Source organism: Cotesia typhae, unplaced genomic scaffold (genome assembly GCF_013202065.1).
Source record: "Cotesia typhae breed Kobodo isofemale line unplaced genomic scaffold, CoteBio_Ctyphae contig_17, whole genome shotgun sequence".
NCBI lineage: Eukaryota > Metazoa > Arthropoda > Insecta > Hymenoptera > Braconidae > Cotesia > Cotesia typhae.
Genome location: NW_027423724.1, coordinates 464648 through 492354, shown reverse-complemented (window position 1 = coordinate 492354; position 27707 = coordinate 464648). Strand labels below are relative to the sequence as shown.

Here is a 27707-nt window from a genome sequence, read left to right as displayed (position 1 = left end):
CTAGGCCTCAGGGAACTGGGGTAGGAGTACTATCTCCGAGGGTACACCCGTTCCTAGTTATGGCAACCCGCTCCACTCCGTACGATGCGCTGGTAAATTCAAAAGTATGAGTAATGCACAGGAAACAAACAAAAGTAAAAACGGGCATCGTGCCCAGCAAGACGCACTGCTACTTAGTGCAAAGATGAAGAGGACAGATGCGTTGGCACATCTGGAGAAGTTAGCCAGTGGACTGCAGGACTTTCTCCAAACCAAGCAAAATGTCTACAAGGAGATCAAGTCGAAGTCGACGAACATCTGCAGTGCCCTGAGAAGGTTCAAAAAACTGGACCAAGAATGGCAGGAGATTCAACAACAACACGGTAATATCGTGATGAAGACGAGTTTGACAGCGGTTTCACCTGCAAAAGCCGACACATTTGTCGAGGAGATGGACACAGGTGGCGAGGGTGATGTCGAGTCAGTTGTCGAAGACGGTTAGAAAACTGGAACTGATATCAGGCCCGGGAAAAAGAAGGAACGAAATTCCCCAGACTCAATGACTAGCCGTATTAAGAAGAAGAAGGACCTTAAACCAAGTCCTACGAAAAACGCGGTAACACAGAACGGCGGAAAAAAAGAGGTGAATGAATGGCAAAGAGTCCAGTCAAGGAAGTCCAAGAGAGAGCAAGCAGAAGAAAAGCTCCAGAAGCAACCGCCGAAGGAGTCCAGGCCAGAGCCTAATCGGAAAGAACCGCGCAAACGGATCAGGCCGGACGCACTGATCATCCGCCCTGCAGAGACGGCAAAGTATGCTGAAATCCTGAAGCGAATCAAGCAGGACGTCCCTGATGAACAGGTCCGTACTACAGTGGATAAGATCTAAAGAACTAGGACCGGGAGCTTGCTGATTACGCTTTCGAGGAAGAGCACTGACCGAGGCCAAGCCTTACAGAAGACCATCGCGGACATCCTCCAAGAAAACGCGAAGGTAATCTGCAAAGGACCACAGAAAGACCTCGAAATCCGAGATCTTGACGGTACCACAACCAAGGAGGACATTCAGGCTGCCTTGCAAACGGAAATCGGAGAAACCTGCGAGATACCACTAGGTACAATTAAGATTCATAAAGCCTGCAGAGGTACTCAGACAGCTGTTGTGAAGTTACCAGCAGCTGCAGCGCGGAAGATACTGACAGGAAGCGGTAAAGTCCGGATCGGCTGGGCCAACTGCCGAATCAGAGCTACGAGGAGACCAATCCAATGTTTCAAGTGCTGGCACTTTGGACACCTTGGATCCCAGTGCAAGAGCAATGTGGATCGGTCTAAGCTATGTATTAGGTGCGGACAAGTGGGACACAAGATTGCTGAATGCGAAAACCCAGCGAAATGTGTATTATGCGCAGATCAAAGTGCGGAGAACTTGGCTCATCATGCCGGCGTATCCAGGTGCCTAGTATTTAAAGAGGCACTCCAGAAGATAACAAACAAACAGACATGAAGATATTGCAGCTAAACCTAAACCATTGCGAAGCTGCACATGATCTGCTTATGCAATCCGCAAGAGAACTAGAGTTAGACTTAGTAATGATAGCAGAGCCATACAGACACCTGAATACCCAGCCTTGGGAATCTGACAGCACCGCCAAGGCTGTCATCTGGTCTTGTAGTAAGCATCCCTTCCAGAGTGTAGTTAACAATGGTAATGCCGGCTTTGTGGCAGTAACAGTTAACGGCATCCGTTTCTACAGCTGTTATGCACCACCTAGCCTATCCATTGTTGAATTCACTGAATTCTTGGACAAACTGACCGAGGACGCCAAGCAGCATTATCCGGTCGCGATTGCCGGAGACTTCAACTCCTGGGCAGTAGACTGGGGCAGCAAGCAGACAAATGCGCGAGGAAAGGCACTTCTAGAAGCTTTCTTTACACTAGATGTAGTCCAGCTTAACAGTGGTGATACGCCAACCTATACTAAAGGAGAAGCAAGCTCTATCGTAGATCTCACTTTCGCCAACAGCAGCCTCATCAGTGGGAAATACGACTGGAAGGTGATGGATATCTACACAGCCAGTAACCACAAGGGAATTCTCTGGGAAATATCACATGACCGGAATACAAGAAGACCAATCAAATCACTCAATACCATTGGATGGAAAGTGAAGTTTTTTGAAACATGCACATTGGTAATAGCCCTTAATAGTGAACCGATTACCACTGTAACTGCAGAAGAAATGACCAAGGACCTGATGAAAAGAGTTGTCCAGGCCTGTGACGCCAATATGGTCCGGAAACACAGCATAAGCCAACGCCCGGTAGTACACTGGTGGAACAACGACATCAGTGTACTTCGGAAAGAGTGTCTAAAGAAAAGAAGAATATCCCAGCACGGCTATCGACGACCTAACTCTGCGGAGCTGGTCGCAGAATACAAAAAAGCCCGTCAATCATTGAATAAAGCCATCAAGGATAGTAAGAGACATTGCTGGAAAGAGCTCATCAACGAGGTGAATAAAGACGTGTGGGGTAGGCCATATAAGGTGGTTATGACCCACCTAAAAAAAACAACAAATGCCATCACCTACGTGTCCACAACTTCTCCAGAAAATCATCACTGCACTGTTCCCACAGCAACGCAACTTCGATTACCAGTTGGCGCCAGGCGAACTGGACGACACCCCACCTGTCACTGAAGAAGAACTGCTGGAGGCCTGTAACCGTGTAGGGAATAATAAAGCGCCGGGATTGGATGGAATCCCTAATATAGCCTTGAAAATCATCATAAAGGCAGCTCCAACATTATTCCTAGACGTTTATAATGCATGCCTTAAGGAGGGGACTTTCCCGCATAAGTGGAAACAGGAACGATTGGTACTGCTAAAGGGAAGAAACCACCGGATGAACCGTCATCTTACAGCCCACTTTGCATGCTAGATACAGCGGGTAAGATATTTGAACGCATAATTCACTAGAGAATTGAAGCAGTAGTCGACCCACTCCTGGCAGACAATCAGTATGGATTCCGGAAAGGACGATCAACCCTGGACGCAATCAAACTGGTTGTTGATACGGCCAAGGAAGCAATCGCAGGAACCAGATAGAAGGGTGGAACGAAAGAGTATTGCCTGGTGGCGACCCTAGACATCAGAAACGCTTTCAACTCCGCCAATTGGGAGTGCATCATGCAGGCCCTCCAAGAGAAGAATGTACCAGAATACCTTCTTAAGATTGTAACAAGCTACTTTGAAAATAGGGTCTTGAAGTATGACACGAAGAACGGTCAGAGGGAGTATGATATTACTGGAGGTGTACCACAAGGTTCAGTTCTAGGCCCGCTCCTGTGGAATATTATGTATGACGGTCTATTAAGACTAACTCTGCCAAGAAACGTCAAACTTGTAGCATATGCAGATGACGTAGTGATTGTTGCCAAACACCTTGACGAGATAAACCATATGTTCGAACTCACTGTTGAGCACGTTAACCGGTGGATGGACGCAGTGAACCTGCAACTGGCACAACACAAGACTGAGGCACTGCTTATTACCAGCAGAAAAGTGGTAGAGACCATTAAGCTGAAAGTCGGCGAACAAGAAATCACATCACAACCTTATATCCGATATTTGGGAGTGATGCTTGATGCCCGACTCAACTTCAAGCAGCAAGTGGAGCATGTCAGTGCCAAAGCGTCGGTAGTGAGGGCTAGTCTCGCGCGACTGATGCCGAACGTCGGAGGCCCAAAGCAGAGCAGGAGGCTATTACTGTCATCAGTAGTCACATCGGTGCTCATTTACGGAATATCCATTTGGGCCGATGCATTAAAGACGCAAGAATCATGGAGAAAGGCTGGACCAGTATATCGACTGAGTGCCCTACGAGTAGCTAACGCCTTTCGCACACTATCAGTGGAAGCAGTGTGTGTTATTTCCGGTACTCTGCCTCTCAGAGTCCTAGCTGAAGAAAGACGGAACCTATATAAACGAAAAAGGTCAACCACACTGAGCCCTGAAGAACTTAGAAGCGAAGAACGGCATCACAGCATCGCAAGATGGCAACAAGAGTGGAATGCTTCAGATAAGGGTCGGTGGATGTACCGTCTCATACCTCGGGTTGATGTGTGGTCCAACCGGAGTCACGGTGAGATCAACTATTATTTAACGCAGATGTTATGAGGACACGGATGTTACCGGAAGTATCTCCACCGCTTTAAGCATGATGATACCCCAGAGTGCCCGTCCTGTCCAGGGGTCAATGAAGATGCGGAGCATGTCTTCTTTGTGTGTCCACGTTTCAACCAACAGCGCAATGAGTTAGAGAACATTCTGAAGAAGAGAACCCAACCAGAGTCAATAGTAGAGGCAATGTTATCGTCAGAAGCTTCCTGGAACGCCATAAGCATTTTTGCTACAAAAGTGCTTACCGAGTTGCGATCCATTGAGAGGAAAAGAACAAAAGACCGAACCTAGAAGGAAGAAATAACATCTTAGCCACCAGAAGGAAGAGCGGCAGCTAATTTCCTCCCCCCGCGAACAAATGCCTTACGGCGGTACCATGGAGGATCAGAGGATAGAAGAGAAAGGGGTTTAGGGTTTAGTGGGTAGGGGCATCAGCGTCGAGTTTTAGTATGACGCTGCGTCGAGTCGCCACATATCCAAGCCAACAGCTATGCCTAGAATCAGTAAAAAGGATCCCCCCCCCTACAGGAGGAAAAAAACACACACACACACACACTTTAATAAAGCAATTCTATCTAAATACAAGCTTGACTCTAATTTACAATCATTTTAAAATCAGTAATACTCTTTATAACATAACTTCCTGGGAATCAAATTTCCCGGTCCCTAACTTTGACTTCGATACATAATTTCATTTAATTCTGGTTGCTTAATTATTAATATTACAGCAGCTTTTTATTCAACCAAAAATTGAGATTAATTAAATTTTACTCGAATTCAAACTGCCTGAATAATCGGCTTATGTCAATTTTGAATTCCGGTAAGGATTTGAGACTTAGTAGTTAACTTGGCTAAATTTTTCCAAGGCTAAAACATCATGTTAATTATCTCTAAAATTATCCACTGGAATTTGACAAATTTATTTATCGAAGTTTTTGAACAATTTATATATATATATATATATATATATATATATATATATATATATATATATATATGCATATTAGTGATAAAACTGATTCAAATAAACTGTTTTGAGGGCATTTAGAGATTTGAGGTTGATCGTCGCTATGTATAATTTATTTATATCGTTAATTGAAAATTATTACATTATTATCTGTTAAGAAGTCAAGATTTACCCAAGTCCGCTTAGGCTTATTATTTTTATATATCTACACTATTATTATTATCGCTTGTGAGTTGGCTTCGGTCTACGCGCCGCTTGACGGCGCATACGACTCCTCTTCCCTGCATTCTTTATACTTTCACTTTATGTATTGTACTCTTGGCGGTATTACGTGCTACCACGTGCTACTACATTAATAATTATTTCTTTTACGTTCTACTTTGTATTATTACAATATTATTAATTATTCCAGATAACATATTATCATTTATTGATTATTTAGAAGTTAAATAAAGATTCGTTTTAATTATTCAACATAAATATTGTGTTAAATTAATTCACTTCCTCACATTATCTAAAAAATGTTTTTTTTTTTTTTTTTTTTTAAATTGGTTATTATTTAGAGTCGGTATTAATTGCTGTGGTCATATCGCCGACTTTAACTGTTGGGAGTGGTACGTTGGGGTCTTTTTGGGTTGTGAAAATCTTAAATCTAAGCGGCGAGGGTCGAATATCAACCAAGATGGTTTCTAAGACCAGCTTGGGATTCGAACCCACGCCTGGCCGGTGAGCCAGTCCCAAGTGCTCTATAGGCCTTGCGCCTTAGACCACTCGGCTAACATCACCGGTTTCGTTTTGTTTTGTTTTATTACTGGTATATTAACAAATTTTATGTATTTATAAAAAAAAATAATTCATTTTCTATACTTGTTTATATTAGCCTTAAATGCTGAGTGTTTATACTATCTTCGATCTTAACTATTTGTTAAAATTTGATTTATTGATATTTTAACTATTTTTTACATTCTTATTATAACAAACAAATTGTATTAAATAACTCTAGAAATAACGAGCACTCAGCTTAACAAGATATATGTATGTAAACATATATTTTCAATTTATTAAAGTAGTAGTTGAAATAATTAAAATTAAATTCTGATAAATAAACGTGATACGCCCGAATAATATAATCTTGGAATTCGGTAGCTGGACTATCGGAGGTTCGAATAACAGATGAATTTCCTTAACGAAAGAATAGTTAGATTTTAATTTATGGGTTCGCGAAGATGAAAACCCCGGAGAGGGCCCCTTGGAATAGACACTCGACCTTGGAAATAATAATAATAACCTCCACTTGCTATTACGAATCTGACTCGAATAATGATTCAGCCTTGGATTAGACGTTTATCTTTATCTTCTTCCGCTGCTTGGCTGCTTTCTTCCTCCTGCTGACTGGAGATCGAAGATTGAAAGTTCTTAACTTAGAAATGATGATACACTTCGGTTCGGGTTTTTAGTTTGTATATTCTGATTAGATGGCCCTATGGGTAAACACGTCTTAGTTTACACTATTCACTTATTAACTATTAACAATATAAAATAAAGATTGAAAGTTTATGAGTTCGTGACCAGAATAACGACTCCGGCTAATAAAAGTTCGCCGTTTAAAGTTCACAAAGAAAAATGTAATTCGAGAGGGGACTCGGTCACCGGAACTGCGGGAATCTCGATTATCGTAGAGACGAATCGTAACTCAAAGAATCACTATCACAGAACTCGGAAATACCGTTAAGGAAATCGAAATGAATAATTAGGGAAAAGATGACTAATTAATTTAATAATCGAAGTCTGCCTATATGTGTCGGACTATAGGACTCACCCAGGCTTTAAAGCAGAACTGTTATCTTGTAAATAAGCTGTCTAATTATGGTGTTTGCGCAGCCCTGGCTGTGGTTCCCTAAATATGCAAGCGCTGCATTTTTCGGCGGGAATGTGAGAGCCTGTATTATATACAGTATGCCGGATATAACAAACTTAAATAAATTTTCACAAATAAATTTAAAATTTAATCAAATTCAAATAGAACAATATAAATAATTTTCTATACTTATTCGTATCTATCTACCTATGATCTTTTGCAGGTTTCTCTGAAACGAATAATACTACACAATTAGAAGAAATAGAAAAAACTGTAAAAAATGTTATTAACGAAAAAAATCTGCAAATAAGAGGGTAGTGAAAAAATAAACAAACTCTGAAAAGTGTCGACAGTATAGACTACGAAAAAATTGCTTGCACAACAACTCCACCCTAAAAACGAAGTTATTCATACTCCACAAACATCAAGTTTGCAAATGACGTTTGAACTCAGCTTATTACCACATGTAAAAATTTAAATAATTGGAATATCACAGTTATAATTATGGATAATGAGATTATACAGTTTTATTTGAATAAAATTGATTAATAATTGTATATTTTTACTGTGTTGTCATATTTTCACGTTAATAAAACCTTTTTTATTTAAATAAAACCTTTTTGATTAATTTTAATATTTATCGTTAATGACTACTGCATTTTAGTTATTTTTTTTCCATAAGCCAAAGAAGTACAACTTCAAACGCGTGTACATAAGTATACACACTTTTTTTTTTCAATAAAACTAATTGCGCTAAAAACAATATCAAAAATCAAAATCATAATAACATTGTTCTATGATAATTGAAAATGAGGTATTACAAACTTTTATCACTTCTCGTAATACATAGCGAATATGCTCTTCTTGAAGTTTTTTTCCAGAGTTCGCAAGTTGTCTGACAAGATCCATAATTGTGCCTCCATCGCATAGCTGAAAAAGAAAAAAAGGATGAAAAATGGTAAGTCTTAATGTTTAAAAAAAAAATCGAGAAGATGTTGGTTTCACCCTGGTTTTAGAAAATCACATTTACAACGGATTTCAACATTTTTAGATCCTAGAAAAGTATTATGACCATTCCTATGAGAATGTCACTAGACTGTTAAAAATTTTTGTAAAATTACAATCACATTAAAAAACAAATAATAAGTAAAATTACAAATCAGTGTATAGCAATGCAAAATAAAATACAACTCATGTAATTTTCCAACACCTGTCAGGAAATCTACTAAGATGTATTGTAATTTTACAATTTTCATTGTAAAATTACACAGTGCATTGTAATGTTACCAGGCAATTTTAATTATATTACATGAATTGTAATTCTACTTCACTGTTTTCCAATTTTAAAGACAGTACTTTTCAGTTGTACAAAAATGAGACTGATGTATCAAAAAACAATAATGTCCATATTTATTTTTATTAATTTTTAGTCTATGGTTGTTTATATTTGTGATAATAAATTCGAGGCATCATTTATATTTTATAAATTTTAATATTACGCTAAAACGATCATGTCGAAATCTATATATTTGAATGAGTATATGTTAGACTTTAATTTTTATAATGTTCAATGAATTATAAATAATGTAAAAGTTACACTTAAAAATTTCTATTGTAATTTTACAAAAAATGTATTGGAAGCTAATAGGCAAAACATTCATTAAAAACTACAATGGGGAATAGTAATATTACAAAACATATATACCTCTGTGAGGTTACCAACTCTACAAAACGGTTTTGTAATTTTGTCACAGGATTTTTATTCCTGTGTGCGTCCCTCCCTGCGCCTAGTATCGGTAACAGATCTACACTCTGTGTGTCTCTAAAACTTTTATTATTTTGTATTAATTTATTAATTATATTTTATTTACTATTGTCTATACTTGAGAATTTATGTATTATTATTATTAGTTCTTAAGTATTAATTTGACTTTTGTTTCAGAAAATTGTATTGAACTATTTATAGTTTATTATTTCATTATTTATGTATTTATCGCCGTAGATCTTTGCCATAATGTACTTAGTCATATTATAAGCTTGTTTCAGTGTTTAGCACCAAGTTCCAATGATGGGTATCGGGACAGGTAGTAAAGAAAATGCAAAAGCATAATATTGATTATTGGTAATAGATCATAGCCCTTACTCGCATGGGTGGTACCCTGTAATATCGGCCGCGAGTAGAGGGACTTGTAAATTTTGAGAAAACGGCTTGAGAGGCCCTCGTGATCGGACACGAAGCCTCATTGTTATTCGAAAATATAAAATTGGCAAACATGCGGGAGCCCGCATAGTGTGACGAGTGTGGATCTAGCGCCTTGGTTTGAGTCCCGTTTCTTTTTGGTGAGTACTCACAAGTTGAGCTAAATTATTATCCGCACGTCGCGTTGTCTCCTGGATCAAATACTTTGGTATTAAAAGTTATTATTAATTGTCGAGTCGATACCGTCGTTAGTAAGGGGGTTTGTAGTGAAATACCTGTCCCGAAAGCCACGCGTTTGGGTCCTCGAATCAGCTAGTATTGATTTAAGATTTATAATTGTATTTTTGAGATAACCCGACTGAGGAGTTCGTGTATATCTTAGTTCAAAATTATTGCGTTGATAAAATTTCTATTCATCAATTAACGTCGTAGTAAAATAACCAAACAGTCTATCGAGAATCTAGACAAATTATCAATGATTATACGCGACATTATCATTATTATTTTGATTATACAGTCCATCCAGATAAGGAATTCGGCTCTGGACTTAATTTTAAGTAATTTGTTTGAATAAATATCTGTTTATATTGTTGTTGACTTTTCGTATTATATAAATTATTCTTTCTCCTTCTTCCTAACACCTTTACATTATTTATTTCCCTGGTATACCTGCAGATCGGCCCTGGAAATACAGGGTTTGTTATTTTTCCCTGTTTGAGAAAAAAATAACTGGCGTCCAAACGTGCACTAATCCAGCCTGGGTGGCTGCTGCGGTGTTGCTTAGGAGATTAAGAGCATCTCCTAAGCTTCCTATTTGTCTGTTTATTCAATTTTGAGCGACCTGGAAAAAATTTCTACTTTACTCGACGACACACCGTCGAGTCGTATATAGAAACAGTAAAATTTTGTTACAATTTTACAAATACTTTGAAAATTAGCAAAGTTTGCAAAATTACAATACTTTCCTTGAATTTTACTTGAATTGAATTAATAAAAAAGAAAAATTTGACTCAATATTTGTTGTGGTTGATTTTTATGTAGCGCTGACTAGATTTTGGACCTCACGTAGACCTAATTTTTACAACTCAGATGACATAATGTGAAAACAATATTTAACTTGACTAAGAATCGAACGCGAGCCGCGCGCTTTCCAGACCGATTCCAGAACCAATTGAAATACAAAAAAAAAAACTTTATATATAATTTTGCGGCTATAACACCAGCAGTGACCCATCCAATTATTAACCACGCTCAATGCTGCTTAACTTTGGTGATATCCGTGCGCCTTCAAGTTCCCGTCTGCTGTGCTACTATCTTATATGACAATGATTCTATGAAGTTCATAACGTATCAAATCAGTTTATCATAAATATAATATAAAAATTAATTTTATCATATAGTTTGATAGTCTTAAATTATTTATTTTACCGAATCTCATTATTACATTAGATTTATTTGAATAATGAAGTAAATAATGATTTGACTGTTAAGAAGTAGCAGAGCAGTAAGTAGCAGAGCAGACCTAAACATTCCATAGGAAATATAACAAATTTTTTATTTCAGAATGATTTAAACGAAATGGTGAACATCATTTTGCATTTTTTGTAAAGACCAAAAAAAAATTTTTTTTTTCAAAGAAAAAATTTTGATAGCATCTGACTACGCAAGTCTGATCAGATCCAATTAAATATAGACCTATATATTATCAGATCTGATCACATGTGGACTTATATATGATTACGTATTGAGTTATAACAGCCAGATATGATCATATCTAATTATATATAGACCCATATATAATCAGATCTGATGATATATAGACTTATATATGGGGTTACAACAGTCAGGTATGATTATATCTAATTATACACTACTGGAAAAAATTAAGGGATCAAAAAAAAATTCCAAATTTTTCGGTAGTTTTCAACAGGCCGTAACTATGAGAGAAATGGTCGTACAGAAAATAAAAAAAAAGGAAATTGTAGCTCCAAGTGTCTTGTTTTTGGATTAGAACTTCAAAATTTTGTAGCCTCCGCGGTTTCTGAGTAATCGTAGAAAAACCAGCAACAAAAAAATTCTCAAAATTTTTTTAGTTTTTTTTTTTGGTCTACGGGCGTGGAAAAAGGTTTTTTAGCTTAACCACCATAAGGATCGGATACTTTGTTCATTTAGCTTTAATTTCTTTTTTAAACACCCTGATACGTCAACTCCTCGCTGAGATATCGGTCTTCAAATGGAAAAGGATCTTTTTGTTTTTGATTATCGATATCTCAGCAACCAATGATCGCACAGAAAGTTAAAGGTGGGTTTCAAGAACTTGAATAAATTCCCCTTAACGACTGTCCATTGTTTTTTCGAAAAAAAATTTTTTCTTTCCGTCACATGAATTTGAAAATGCAACAAAAAAAGGGCTTTTAGTGGTTTTTTGGAAAATCAAGCGCTGGATCGAAAAAATTGAGGAAACCACTAATGTTAAGGGTGCCTTTTACAGTTCAATATGTCCACAAAAACCCTACAAAGAATCAAATTAATCCAGCCAGACTTTTTTTTGTTTCACTTGATCGAATTTTTGAAAAAATTAAAGGATCACGTTTTTTGCTCTGAAAAGCTCATAATTTCTAAAAATGAGAAAAAAAATTGTTTTGTCGAGCTTTTTCCACATTTTTGTTCCAGAAAGTGCTTAAATTGAAAAAAAAAAAAATTTTTTTTGAAATTTTTTCTCTTGAAAAGTTTAAGAAAACAATTACCGCCGGCATTAGCGTTATCCAAAGCGTACCACGTGGAGGTCGCGCGGTCGGATTTACGCTTCTCTCTCTCTCTCTCTCTCTCTCTCTCTCTCTCTCTCTCTCTCTCTCTCTCTCTCTCTCTGTGTGTGTGTGTGTGTGTGTGTGTGTGTGTGTGTGTGTGTGTGTGTGTGTGTGTGTGTGTGTGTGTGTGTGTGTGTGTGTGTGTGTGTGTGTGTGTGTGTGTGTGTGTGTGTGTGTGTGTGTGTGTGTGTGTGTGTGTGTGTGTGTGTGTGTGTGTGTGTGTGTGTGTGTGTGTGTGTGTGTGTGTGTGTGTGTGTGTGTGTGTGTGTGTGTGTGTGTGTGTGTGTGTGTGTGTGTGTGTGTGTGTGTGTGTGTGTGTGTGTGTGTGTGTGTGTGTGTGTGTGTGTGTGTGTGTGTGTGTGTGTGTGTGTGTGTGTGTGTGTGTGAGAGGTATTTCAGGAGAATTGAGACCCGGTGGCTCGTCAGGTCCACCGTATTTAATGACTCCAAACTCATTCTCTGAAGGTTTTTGTTGGTTCAATACCGGGTATTACCACCCCTGTTTTCAATAACGGCTCTCAAACGTTCAGCCATGTTTATGCAGACGGTAATTTGAGGCTGCGGAATGGTATTCCAAATGTGCTGAAGCGCGCGCTCCAAAGCAGCTAAGTTCTGCAAATTTGGATACTCTCTGCGCAACCGACGGCCCATTATGTCCCAAACGTGCTCTATGGGGTTGAGATCTGGACTCATTGCTGGGTGTCGCAACAATGTGATGTCATGCCGCTCAAAGAAGCGCCGGGTAATGTTGGCTGTGTGTGGACGTGCATTATCTTGCATCAATATGAACGACCTCAGATGTTGTCGTCTGCGCAGAACCATGGGCCTTAAAATTTGGTCGATGTAACGTCTAGCTGTCAAATTTTCGCGTACAATTACCAAAGGTGTTCTCCAATTTCGTGAAACGCCGCCCCACACCATAACTGATCCACCGCCGTAGGCAACGACTGGACCGACAAAGTTCTGGCGAAAACGTTCTCCATGACGGCGCCAAACGAGAGGACGTCGATCGTTGCCATACAGATTAAAACGAGACTCATCAGTGAATAAAACATTTGTCCATTCCCTCAAGTTCCAATTTCGATGATCGTAAGCATACGCTAAACGAGCTCGACGATGTCTTGCTGTCAACAGGGGTACACGATTAGGATGTCGTGCGTGTAACCCAGTTTCACGAAGACGGTTGATGATTGTTCGAGAGCAAATGTTTCGCACTTGATGCCGTCGTCGCTGTTGCTGTTGTTGTTGCTGTTGTCTGCGATTGGGGAAGTTTCGAGCGACAATATTCGCATTGACGAAAGATTGTCGTCGAACTTCTCTAACAATTGTTCGATCATCGCGGGCATTAGTGACTCGATGGCGACCTTGTCCGGGGCGACGATGATATTGATTCGTCTCTTGGTATCTGGTATAAGCTCGAGATACGACAGATTGACTTACACCCATCCGGATAGCAACTGCATGTTGAGTGTAACCTTCGTCGATAAGAGTCACTAACCGAGCGACTTCCACCTCCGATAAATGTCGTCTAACCATGATTAAGAATCAAAAGTCAGAAATTTTCAATTTTGACCAAAAAATTAAAAAAATTTTTTTAGCGCAGAGGGATTAGTTTTGAAAAAACTGTTAAATGAAGCGATTTGCTAAGGATTCACAAAAAGAAAAGAAAAAAACTCCGAAAAGCGTATGAAAAAATCGAAATTCGATTGGGGGTATTAACTTTTTTATTAATTTAATTAAAAGGAGATCAGTAGAATCAAGGAATGCAGAGGTGGAAAGGTGATAAAAATCATTGGGCGATGGTTTTTTGAGTTTCCTTAACTTGTTAAAAAAATTTTTCCAAAAAAATTTTTTTTTTTAAATTTTTTTCGAAAAAATTTTTTTTTTTGAAAATTTTTTTTTGAATTTTTTTTTTTTTGAAAATTTAAGCACTTTTGGAACGAAATGTAGAAAAAGCTCGAAAAAACCATTTTTTCTCATTTTTAAAAATTATGAGCTTTTCAGAGCAAAAACGTGATCCTTTAATTTTTCAAAAATTCGATCAAGTGAAACAAAAAAACGGCTGGCTGGATTAATTTGATTCTTTGTAGGGTTTTTGTGGACATATTGAACTGTAAAAGGCACACTTAACATTAGTGGTTTCCTCAATATTTTCGATCCAGCGCTTGATTTTCCAAAAACCACTAAAAGCCCTTTTTTTTGTTGCATTTTCAAATTCATGTGACGGAAAGAAAAAATTTTTTTCGAAAAAACAATGGACAGTCGTTAAGGGGAATTCATTCAAGTTCTTGAAACCCACCTTTAACTTTCTGTACAATCATTGGTTGCTGAGATATCGATAATCAAAGACAAAAAGATCCTTTTCCATTTGATGACCGATATCTCAGCGAGGAGTTGACGTATCAGGGTGTTTAAAAAAAGAAATTAAAGCTAAATGAACAAAGTATCCGATCCTTATGGTGGTTAAGCTAAAAAAATTTTTTCCACGCCCGTAGACCAAAAAAAAAAACTAAAAAAATTTTGAGAATTTTTTTGTTGCTGGTTTTTCTACGATTACTCAGAAACCGCGGAGGCTACAAAATCTTGAAGTTCTAATCCAAAAACTAGACACTTGGAGCTACAATTTCCTTTTTTTTTATTTCCTGTACGACCATTTTTCTCAAAGTTACGGCCTGTTGAAAACTACCGAAAAATTTGGAATTTTTTTTTGATCCCTTAATTTTTTCCAGTAGTGTATATAAACTCACATATAATTAGATCTGACCATATATCTTCTTCTATCTAATGTATAAAATTCTCGTGTCACGGTGTTCGAACTTGAACTCCTCCGAAACAGCTGGACCGATTTTTGTGATCCTTAGCGTGATTGTCGGCTAGGGTGGAGAATCGGCCAACATCTATTTTTCATCCCCCTAAATGTTAAGGGTAGTCCACCCCTAAATTTTTGTTTTTATTTTTTAGGCAAAATTTTTTGTTTTTATTTTTTTATGACACAGCATACAAAAATACATACAACCCTAAATTTTCACCCCTCTGAGATCAACCCTTATTTTTTATTCGTTAATTAAAAACTTTAATTTTTTGGCAAAATTTTTTTTTTATTTTTTGATGACTTACAATAAAAAATCTCATATTACTCTAAATTTTTCACCCCTCTACGATCAACCCCTATTTTTTACTGGTTAATTATAAACTTTAATTTTTTGGCAAAATTTTTTTTTTATTTTTTGATGACTTACAATAAAAAATCTCATAATCCTCTCAATTTTTCACTCCTTTACGATCAACCCCTATTTTTTATTTGTTAATTCCTATCCAGATATTATAATTTCAAGTTCCTTTAATTATGATTTTTTTTTAAATTCAATTTGATCTCCCGCCCTCACCGTTCGACTACTGATCAACTATCAATCGATCAGTTATCCCCGCCAGGTGTCACCACTTATCCAGCAAACATTACGTAGTAGGGATGAGGACTAAGCCGGTCTCCTGTCTTACTCACTATACATTTTTCAGCCATGTTTTTTTAGTTTTATTTGTGTATCAATCGTAGCAGTGACTGTTATACCTATTATGTTAATTTTTCTTTGCAACTCTCATATTAATTTTACTGTTATCATAAAATTATCATTAATTTCCAGTGCAATAATTTATTTACTATTTATTAATCTGACAGAGACAGTTTTAACTCTCAGTTAATTAAGTGATCTCATGTAAATAAACACGTGTTGTAAGCTCCCGCCAACAACGGCCATTACCGTACCTGTATATATTGTACTTAGCATTTTTTGGGAATTGTTTTAAATCAAAACGAAAACGTGTACGTGGTTAATAAATTAAAACGAAGATGTATACGTGGTTAATAAATATACCTGTTTTATTATTGTGAAAGGTAAGTCAAATAATAAGCAAATGAAAACTGTTTAAATTAAGTCACTGTTTTCTATCAATACACTGATAAAAGGATTTATTAACTATTAATAATTTATTTAATTTCTTAAATTAAAATAATATATTTTAACATTCAGTAAATATTTATTTGAGATGAAAGTACATTTATTAATTGTTAATAAGACTTTATTAATAGTTAACAAATATTTATGCCACAAATATCTATAGTATATTAAAAAAATTAATAAATATTTCGTTGAGTGAATTTCTTCTGCTTGCAATTTTATATTATCTGAAGATTGCTTACGAACATAAATCATCTTTATAAATTATTTATATTTATATAATTTATTAATATCATTTATATCATTTATTTATAAATGTTTTTTTTTATTTATAACCATTAATAAATATTTATTAACTATTTGTAAAATGTACTTAATAAATTACTTACTGACTGTTAATAAATATTCATCAAATCGTATGATGATAAAAAATCATTTAACAGTTGATAGCGCTTATCAAATATAAACAAAGTTTTCTATCCGTTTAAGTATTTTAACTTCATTTATTTATATGTTCTATGTACAGTCAGCAATGCCAACAAAACGCAAAGGAGCCAATTTGAGTCATCGAACGATCAATTCTAGAGCCCGGCTAAATGAAAGAGTACAAAGATCAAGCGAACAAATTGAAGAAGTCAATGCTGATGCGCGTAGGAAAATGTCACAGTTACGTGAATTACGATCACAAGAGGCACGAGATGAACAAAATCAACAAAGACAACTAGAACGAAGAGAAACTCGCAGATTCATAGTCGATGGACGTAGAGGAATTGACCAACAACGCCAACAAGTTCATCGAGCATTTACGTCAAATTTATTTCTTCGACTAGTGTTCCAGTACGAGCCGGATGTTGAATATTATAATCATTCTAAAGTGGTTATTGGTACTTTGGAAAAGGAATGCCCGCATTGCCATGCACTTAAATTTAAAAATGAGCCAGTTGGGATGTATTGCTCATCTGGAAAAATGCAACTACCCGAAATTGAAACACCACCTGAACCATTGCACGGTTTACTTATCGGTACAGATCCAGATTCTAGCCTATTCCTGAAGTCAATACGCACATTCAATTCATGTTTCCAAATGACATCATTTGGAGCAACAAAAATAGTTAACAATACTGCTGCAAACGGTCAACAATTTAATTCCACGTTCAAAATCAAAGGCCAAGTTTATCACAAAGTGGGCTCATTGCTACCAATGCCAAACGAACCTCATAAATTTTTACAAGTATACTTTATGGGTGGCGAGGATTCCGAACGTGCACTCGCCAATCGCGTGGATGCACGTTGCGACTACCATAATCTTAATTCACCGTTTGCCAGGCGTATCGTCAGTGAGCTGGACGCTATGTTAAATGAGCACAATGAATTATTAAAATTCTTCAAATCACACATGCCCAAGCTACAAAGTGACAATCACGCTATTGTCATCAATCCTGATAGAACACCAGCTGGAGAGCATGTACGTAGATTCAACGCACCTGTTGTTGACGACGTTGCTGGAATTATGGTTGGCGACCGTACAGCTACGCGACAAATCGTGATTCGAAGAAGAAATAATGATCTTCAGTTCATCAGTGATACCCATCGTTCATATGACGCTCTCCAATATCCACTAATTTTCTGGAAGGGACAAGATGGATATTGCGTAAACATTAAACAACGAGATCCCGTAACAGGTAATTCTTTCATTATTAAGAACACAACTATTTTATTATTAAAGAATAAATCTTCAATTAATTTAAATATATATTATTACAGGAGCTGAAACAAATAAGAACGTTAGCTCGAAGGATTTTTATTCATATCGTTTGATGATTAGATGTGGCCGAGATAATATCATTTTACGATGTCGTGAGCTTTGCCAACAATTTATGGTCGACATGTATGCGAAGATAGAGAGTGAACGACTACGATACTTGCGATATAATCAACAGAAGCTGCGTGCAGACGAATATATTCACTTGCGAGATGCTATTGCGAACAACGCTGACACTGCCGAAATTGGTAACTCTGTTATCTTACCATCATCGTACGTAGGTAGTCACGTCACATGCAAGAATACATTCAGGATGCTATGACTTTCGTGCGTGAATATGGACGACCGTGTCTTTTCATTACTTTTACATGTAATCCAAAATGGCAGGAAATTACATCATTGCTATTGCCAGGACAAAATGCAATACATCGTCATGACATTACAGCACGTGTGTTTAAACAAAAATTAAAGTCTTTAATCAGCTTCATTACGAAATTGCATGTATTTGGCCCCACACGTTGTTGGATATATTCAGTTGAGTGGCAAAAGCGTGGATTACCACATGCACACATTTTAATATGGTTCGTCGACAAAATACGTGCTGAAGACATCGATAGTTTGATTTCTGCAGAGATTCCAGATCCGTCTACTGATCAATTACTGTTTGATATCGTTACTACAAACATGATTCATGGTCCATGCGGAAATCTGAATCGTTCATCACCTTGCATGGTAGATGGTAAATGTACAAAGCGTTTTCCTAAAGATTTCACTAACGATACGGTCACACATGTTGACGGATATCCAATATATCGTCGAAGAAGTACCGAAAATGGCGGATAATCTTTCATTAAAACTATCAACAACGCAGACATCGACATTGACAATCGTTGGGTGGTACCATATTCTCTTCTGCTGAGCAAAACATTTAATGCTCATATTAATGTTGATTTATGCAGTTCGGTGAATAGTATCAAATATACACTAGTCACAAAAATTAAGGGATATAAAAAAAATTCCAAATTTTTTGGTGATTTTCAGCGAGCTGTAACTCCGAGGAAAATGATCGCACAGAAAAAAAAAAAAAGCAAATTGTAGCTCCAAGTGTCTAGTTTTTAGATAAGATCATGAAAATTTTTTGTCATCGTCAGGTCTGGAGAAATCCTAAGAAAACTACTGAAAAAAATTTTTCGAAATTTTTTTCGTCTTAAAAAAGTTCTACGGGCTTCAAAAAAATTTTTCGATTGTTTCGTTCAAAAGCACTTTTAGTAAATTTAATACCCCTTTAATTTGACGTAATCAAAAAGCCTGTACGATAATTTGCCGCGGAGTTATCGTCAATCAAAGCAAAAAGTTTTTTTGACTTTGGAAATCAATAACTCTGGAAATAATGAACGTATAGGAAATCGAAGGAGGGTTTTGAAAACTACACAATATTCTCTATAAGAAAACGTAAACCACTTTTGAAGAAAAAATTTTTTTTGAATTGAAAACTCGGACTGAAAAAAGACAAAAATTCGCATAATTAAGGATATTTGGATAACTTGGTATAACTTTGGATAAAATGGATGAACGAAGGATATCGTTGGTAATTTTTAACTTCAAAGTATCCCCTAAAATCCCTAAGAAATTCAAAGCGCTGCGATTTTTTGTTCATAGTGCCCAGAAGCTTCAAATTCTGTGTTTTCGCAAAAATCACCATTATGAGCAATTTTGTGATTTTTATTCATTTTTCCATTGAAAAAAATTTTTTTTTTCAAAATTCTTTATTTTTTCGATAAAAGAGATTGATTTTTCAAGAAATTTGAAAAAAAAAAAATTTCAATTTTTTTCGAAAATTTTTTTCGAAATTTTCTCAATTTTTTTCGACTGTTGTTTTACCGCCGGCATTAGCGTTACCCAAAGCGTACCACGTGGAGGTTGCTCGATCGGATTTACGCTTCTCACACACACACGTGTGTGTGTGTGTGTGTGTGTGTGTGTGTGTGTGTGTGTGTGTGTGTGTGTGTGTGTGTGTGTCTTTGTCTGCGTGTTTGTCTGTTTGAAGCAGCCGAATGACCTCTGTACGCACGGCAGTAACTGCTCAGTACCGTGTATTGCCACCTCTGTTCCGAATCACAGCTCGTAAACGCTCTTGCATGTTGATGCATCGTCGAATATCACGTTGCGAAATTCCTTGCCAACAACGTAACAACGCTTGAGTCAACTGATGAAGATTGTGCAGTTGCGGATAGTCTCGCCGCAATCGACGCCCAAGCATGTCCCAAACATGCTCAATTGGGTTCAAATCAGGACTCATCGCTGGATGATTAAGCGTTGTTACGTTGTTGGCGCGGAGAAAAGTTCGCGTACGAACTGCAGTGTGAGGACGAGCATTATCCTGCATCAAAATGAACCGTCTTGCCCCCATGCGTGTGCGCATAGGCAGGACGTGTGGCTCCAGAATTTCGTCGACGTACCTATCGGCAGTCAACGTCCCACGAACGATGACCAACGGGGTTCTGGTATTGAAGGACACGCCTGCCCACACCATGACTGATCCACCATTGAAAGCTGTAACTGGTCTCGTAAAACCATCCCGATCTCGTTCTCCACGACGGCGCCAAACGAGAGATCGTCTATCGCTGCCATGAAGACAAAATCGAGATTCGTCAGTCCATAATACACTGGTCCACTGTCTACGACCCCAATGGTGATGATCATGAGCATAGGCCAATCGGGCTCGGCGATGTCGTGGAGTGAGCATAGGCACGCGATTTGCGCGTCTAGCGCGTAGTCCTTGCTCTCGAAAGCGATTTCGAACCGTCGATGCCGATATGTGTTGTTGGGGAGGACGTTGTCGACGATTGCGAAATTGATGAGCGATCGTGTGGGCATGCGCAGTAGGGTTTCGACGAGCTTCTCGAATGATAGCTCGATCATCACGCTCGGTAGTGATTCGTAGTCTACCTTGACCCGGACGACGATCGTAACTTTGAGTCGCGTTAAATCGGGCATAGGCCCGACTGATAACGGACTGGCTCACTCCCATAGAAGCTGCTACATCCACCTGACTGTAGCCCTCTTGAAGGAGGGTAACAATGCGAGCCACATCTGTGGCAGCTAAATGTCGACGAGGCATATCAAAAGGTGCTTATCAAAGAAAAGCTTACATAAAATTCACGTAAGGAATTTAGGCTAAAAAGAAAACGTAAAATTCAAGTTTTGTGTGAGGAAAAGCCGAACTCCGCGGGGGTATATATCAATTTGTTTTTATTGAATTTTTAAAATGAGATTAAAACTAAGGCAGTTGTAGCGGATAGAAAAAATTGAGTTAATTTTTTTGACAATAGTGAAGCATTCTGAAGACGATAAAAAAAAATTAAAAAAAAATTTTTGATAAAAAAATTTCGAAAAAATTTTCGAAAAAATTGAAATTTTTTTTTCAAATTTCTTGAAAAATTAATCTCTTTGATCGAAAAAATAAAGAATTTTGAAAAAAATTTTTTTCAATGGAAAAATGAATAAAAATCACAAAATTGCTCATAATGGTGATTTTTGCGAAAACACAGAATTTGAAGCTTCTGGGCACTATGAACAAAAAATCGCAGCGCTTTGAATTTCTTAGGGATTTTAGGGGATACTTTGAAGTTAAAAATTACCAACGATATCCTTCGTTCATCCATTTTATCCAAAGTTATACCAAGTTATCCAAATATCCTTAATTATGCGAAATTTTGTCTTTTTTCAGTCCGAGTTTTCAATTCAAAAAAATTTTCTTCAAAAGCGGTTTACGTTTTCTTATAGAGAATATTGTGTAGTTTTCAAAACCCTCCTTCGATTTCCTATACGGTCATTATTTCCAGAGTTATTGATTTCCAAAGTCAAAAAAACTTTTTGCTTTGATTGACGATAACTCCGCGGCAAATTATCGTACAGGCTTTTGATTACGTCAAATTAAAGGGTATTAAATTTACTAAAAGTGCTTTTAAACGAAACAATCGAAAAATTTTTTTGAAGCCCGTAGACCTTTTTTAAGACGAAAAAAATTTCAAAAATTTTTTTCAGTAGTTTTCTTAGGATTTCTTCAGACCTGACGATGACAAAAATTTTCATGGTCATATCTAAAAACTAGACACTTGGAGCTACTATTTGCTTTTTTTTTTTCTGTGCGATCATTTTCCTCGGAGTTACAGCTCGCTGAAAATCACCAAAAAATTTGGAATTTTTTTTATATCCCTTAATTTTTGTGACTAGTGTATATATATATATATATATATATATATATATATATATATATATATATATATATATATATATATATATATATATATATATATATATATATTAGGGTGGTCCTTATGTTGGGTTTTTTGAAATTTTTTTTCACGATAGTTCAAAATCGGTTCAAAATCTATAAAAAAAAAATCATGCCAAGTTGTAGCTCTTAATTTTAATATTAACCCGCGCCCCCCGACGGTCAAAGTTTTAAAGGAAAATAACATGGGAAAAGTTATATTTTTACTTTGGAATTTTTTACGTCATAAACTAACCAACAAATCACATCAGAAAATATTTTTTCTAATGCAAAATTTAACGGTCTACAAAAAAGGTCTCTTATCATTTTTTGATAATTCTAACGGTTTTGAAGTTATTCGAGGTCTAAATTGAATCTATAATCTTTTTCATAGTTTTTTCTGTTTTTTTGGTCATTTAATAGTTCATAAATCATGAACCGGTTATTCTTTATAATCTCATTGGATTTTTTTGTTTAGAAAATTTTCAAAGTAACTGTAACTTTGGAATAATAGTAACACCAATTCATTTTTTTAGCCTGAACTGTCGAACATTTTAAAGATTTTTAACTTTTTTTGGATACAAAAGAAATTCGGGACCTATTGTCTCGATTTTTATTGTTATTGGTACAAATATCAGCAAACTCCAATTTCAAATTTTGATTTCTGGTTAAAAACATTTTAGAAACCGATCATGCCGCCATCTATTAGATTTTACTTCAATCTCTAACACTAAAATTATTTCTCAGATTACTCATAACCTACATTTATTTCTCAGCTTGATCAAAATCGTTCAATTACTAGTACTGATGCCTTTTTGATATATAAATAAATTTTTTGAGTTCATTTATCCGATATTTAAGTAATCAGTTAAATATGGAGTTATCACGTTTACGTCAAAACATTTTTTTGATTGGTGATGTTGACGTTCAAATCGTAGGTAACAAATTACCATCGAAATTGCAAGCTTTGAAAGTGTTATTTTTTTATACACGTATTTTAAATAATACTATCAAAGATTGTGTTGCTGCAGTGATTGATGAAATTATTGTGTTTTGGAAGAAAGCTCGAATTCCCGTTCAAGATGTGCAAAGATGTCGAGATAAGTTGAAAAAACTGTATGATGAGTGGCGCATACTTCTTAAACATAGAAATCGGAGTGAAGTTGCTGTGAAAAAACAAAATGAATTTTCCTGTTTATTAAAAAAATTATTTGACATCGCACCGTCAAATGTATTTGAAATGGTTGATGAAAATTCCAAAGAATTCTTGAATAATCAGAGATCAGATGAACGAATTGGTTTTATTGCAAATATTAAGACAAAATACGATGACGGTGAAATTGGTGTTAAAAAATTAGAGAAACAATTGGATTTCGAAAAACGAAAATTGGAAAGTGAAAAAGAGAAATCATTATTATCACAGAAACTGATCATCGATTGCCTGTAATAATTACTTCAGAAAGTAAAGAAATTATGTTAGGTGTACCAACGAGTGAAGATGGAACTGGAATGGCACAAGCTTCTGTAGTTCATAAGACATTATGTGACTGGGGATTCGACATATCTGTAAAAGCAATATGCTGTGACACTCCTCCTTCAAATTTAGGCCTTCGTAATGGTGCTGCTGCATTACTGGAAAAATTGTTAGAAAGAGATTTGTTGTATCTTCCATGTAGGCATCATATATTTGAAATAGTCCTAAGATATGTCTTCGTAGCTGTTTTTCCAAATACTGTTGGTCCTAATGTTCCACTTTTTATCCGATTCCAAAAGCAATGGGGAGATTTAAATAAACTCAGTTACAAAACAGGTTTAGATGATCCGAAAAATGATAATATCTTGACAAATGAAAAAATTGAATCTATTAGAACTTTTGCGACTGAAACTCTTGCATCACAACTGCCTCGTGATGATTACAAAGAGTTATTAGAGCTTACTTTAGTTTTTATCGGTGTCATCCCCGAAAAATTTAGTTTTCGTAAGCCAGGAGCTTGTCACCATGCACGATGGATGGCACAAGCTATTTATATATTGAAAATGTACATGCTTCGGGAGCAATTGTCATTGAAAAAAGGTGAAGATAATAAACTACGGCAAATATGTGTTTTTGTGACAATGGTTTATGTAAAAGCTTGGTTTTCGTCGTCAAATAGTGTCAACACTCCGTACCATGATCTACAGTTTATAAAAGAACTCAACAACTTTAAGGCAATCAACAGTAATCTTGCTACTGTGGCAATTAGTAGATTTATGAATCACTTGTGGTATTTATCACCAGAATTAGCAATCATGGCTATTTTTGATGAGGAAGTTTCACAAGAAACAAAATTAAAAATTGTCGCTAAGCTGCGTAAAGAAGAAGAAACAATTGTGATTGATGATATTCCGGAAGAAGACTTGGATTATACTAGTGAAAAATGTAGTGTTAAACGCTTTCAAACTAAGAGCATAACTGAATTATTATATAATGATATTGACTTTTTCGTAACTGCAGAATCGATCAATTTTTTCAATAGATTCGAGTTACAAACAGAATTTTTAAAGATTCATCCTTCTGAATGGGCTCATAATGAACACTACAAAACTGCATTACGATACAAAAAACTATCGGTTGTGAATGACTGTGCTGAAAGGGGAGTTAAACTAGTGCAAGATTTTTGTAATCGTTATACTAAGGATGAAAAACAAATGCAATACGTGTTACAATTGGTTAAAGATTATCGTCAAATGTTTCCTGACGCACATAAAAAAACTAATGTAAAAACTTCATGAAAGTATCTGTAATTAAAAATAAAAATGGTAATGTTTGTACATTTTCGATTCATTAAAATATTAATAATACACTTCTTTAATTGATTAATACTTTTCACGTAAATTATAGTTCAAAATTATATGCATAAGTAAAAAAAGTAATCTAATATGAATAATAACCCGTTGTTATGTCCAAGGGCGTTTAAGTGGTAGCGTAAACGGTGGAGGTTTGGACTAACGGCTTAAAGAATACGCAACGGAGTTTTTAATTCCGTTGTTTTAATTATTTATGTGGGACGTTTTCGACGGACGAATTTACCACGCCTTCGTTTGAGACTGATTACGGAATTTTATTAAGAAAAGGTGTACTTACTCTTTGCAGGATTTTTAATTATTACCGGATCCGTGATTCCGGGGCTGCTGTTAGCGCCTTTTCCTGGGTTGGGCCCTCTGATCGGTCCTTGCGGCGGATAGAGTAGGATGGATTGGGCTGCTTATTTTTACGAAATGAATTGATTCGAACAAATTTCACTTCTCTTGACATTTATTTTTATAGACACTAAAACTCTTACACTTTAACAAATATGAATTTTAACGTAATTTAATTAAATGAATTTTATTAATTTGATTGAGCTAACGTCCTCCAGTCCCCCGTAGGGTAAAGTGCGCAAAACTAGCTTTTAAGAAATTTTTGAATAACTTAATGACCGGATTCTCGCCTAAGTGCAGAGCAAATTAGAACTTGGAGATTCCGGTTCTTTAGGATTTATTTACTGGCCGAATTCTCGCCTAAGTGCAGGGCAAATTAGAACTTTAAGAATGCGACTCTCTAAGATACTTAAAATTAGTACGTGGCCTGCCGGTTAAACCGCGTCCAAACTTCCTTTAAGTGCAGTGCAAATTAAAGCAAAGGACTCTACAAGGCACGGGCCCGTCAATTAAACGCGGAAGTCGAATTAATTAACAAAGACCGGGAGCGGTCTCCGTTTCTCGTTTTTAAATGCTCGCGGTGCTGAGTTTGCAGAAGTCCCCGCTAGTCAACCAGCAGTCGCGTAGCTTATATTTTATTGTGGCTTTCGCGCATGGAGAAGTCTTCCATCTGCGCGGGTGATTTAAATTTAAAGAAAAATTTTGGGGTGGACATAACATTCCCCCGGAAAAGCGAGAAGCTAGTATAGTTTTTCGGTTTTCCTATGGCCACCTTCCCCATAAGCGAGAGCCACTTACAAATTTTGATTTAACTTAGTATAATTTGACGTAAAGAGAAGAGTAACAGGAGGAGTCATCTAGTGCTTGCTATTTAATTTAATTTATATTTTAATTCTGCACAGTGTTACATTGTACATATTTTGCTGACAATGATCTTTCTTATCTCGTTTCGCTTGCCTCTCGAGTTTCACGTAGCCGGATAGAGTGTTAGTGTGCTTCAAACCGTGAGTTGTTTCAGTTAAAAAAATGTATACATGCGAGACCAATTTCGAGGGATATGGTACTTGGTACCAGATGGTCCTAATGGTGTATGGGGAGAGGGTAAGTAAGGCATTATTTTAAGAGAGAAAAAAAATTTAAAAATTTTTTTTTTTTTTTTTTTTTTTTTTTTTTTTTCTAGGATTTGAGAAGGGCGGTTCGGCTCTTGGCGGGGTTGGCACGTCCTATCCATCCTCGAGAAGCTTTATTTTTGGCTTCTTGCCTGGTGACCCTATTTGGCTCTCTGCCTCCCGAGGTCGTGGAGGCAGTGGTCTTCTTCGGATTCCAGGACCTAGCGATGGTCGCGGAGGTCCAGGATTTTGAAGAGGTGCTCGCCCCCAACCACGAGGATATCGAACATTTAAGGATCGCCTTGCTCGAGGCGGTCTTTAATGGTTTGGTCACTATGGGGTAGAAGTATGTTACGATATGCTTCATGGTTACTATTTAAGAAAATAACTTTATTTTTTTTTTTTTATTGTTCTTTTCTCTTTTGTTGCAGGCCAGACATATCGGGTGTCTCCGCTTCCGCCGAGAACTGGACGCGTCTTCTCGTCGAAGATAAATAAAAAAATGTAAAGAAAGATATATTTTATAATATTATATTTATTAAAAGGTTTCTTTTTTTTTTTTTTTTTTTCAAATTAATTTCTCATTTTTATTTCCTATACTTTCTCCTTTTCCCATATCCAAAAAAATTTTGTATTTATTAATTTTAAAATTAGTAATGGAAATCAAAGAAAGGTAAGGATAAAAAGGACGAAAGAGAAGAGAGGAAAAAGGTATAAAAAAAAAGAAAAGGGGGACCAGAAGAATGCGGTTCTTATTATTGTATTAGTGAGGGTGAGGAAAGAAGGAGAACAGCGTATACATATAGGCATATGTATATATCTGCGTGTATATGTAGGTACGTGTGTGGTATGCTTTATACGTTATACCCATGCGGTAACACGGCTGTGGGCGTGGCTTACCGAGAGGCGACTGTAATTGAGCGAGTGTCGGTGAGCTACTTTGCTTGATGTAGCAGTTCTTTTATAATTACCGCTAGAGGACTCCTCCTGTTCTCTTTCTTACTTATACTCACTCTTATTGAATATTGAGTGTTCGAAATAAGGATTTTACAAAGAGAAACAAATCTTTATGATTTGATAATTTGGAACGATTTTAATGAGTGACGTTAGCTCGATTTTCTTAAAATCATTATAAAGTATAATTAATGTTAAAGTATTATATTAATAATATAATTAATATACTTATAAAATTTTGTTGAATACTCGGTTATAACATATAAAATATATAAAATGTAATATAGTAGATATAATAGAGTTATAATAAGTAGTTATATTTATTATGACGTATAATGATAAAATGGCAATAGTAAAATACTGTGTAATATATAATTATAGTGATAGTAAGGTGAAAACTATGATTGGGAGAATTATTTGGAAGGAGGAAGAAACTTTTTGTTTTCGGAAAAGAAATTTTGAAATAACGTTTTGCGTTGTTCT

The 27707-nt window shown here is 36.3% G+C and overlaps 2 protein-coding genes across 2 annotated transcripts in view; one reads left to right on the top strand and one right to left on the bottom strand.

Annotated features, from left to right (window-relative positions):
• Positions 1–27707, bottom strand: part of Ninac (STKc_myosinIII_N_like and MYSc_Myo21 domain-containing protein ninaC) — a 1002000-nt gene that overhangs the window by 889641 nt on the left and 84652 nt on the right. Inside the window, 1 exon segment of the mRNA XM_074259010.1 lies at positions 7806–7910. Within this exon segment, the coding sequence (XP_074115111.1) occupies positions 7806–7910 (105 nt within the window).
• On the top strand, positions 25469–26755 carry LOC141537854 (uncharacterized). The gene is made up of 3 exons (XM_074259041.1): positions 25469–26262; positions 26342–26616; positions 26702–26755. Exons 1-2 carry the CDS (start codon positions 26188–26190, stop codon positions 26612–26614), a joined length of 348 nt encoding a protein of 115 aa, XP_074115142.1. The 5' UTR covers positions 25469–26187; the 3' UTR covers positions 26615–26616; positions 26702–26755.

Bases quoted from the DNA above. Each gene is read 5' to 3' on its own strand.
- LOC141537854 (XM_074259041.1), top strand. From the start codon at position 26,188: ATGTATACATGCGAGACCAATTTCGAGGGATATGGTACTTGGTACCAG. The intron at 26,263-26,341 runs GTAAGTAAGGCA...TTTTTTTTCTAG, and splicing joins TAATGGTGTATGGGGAGAGG to GATTTGAGAAGGGCGGTTCG.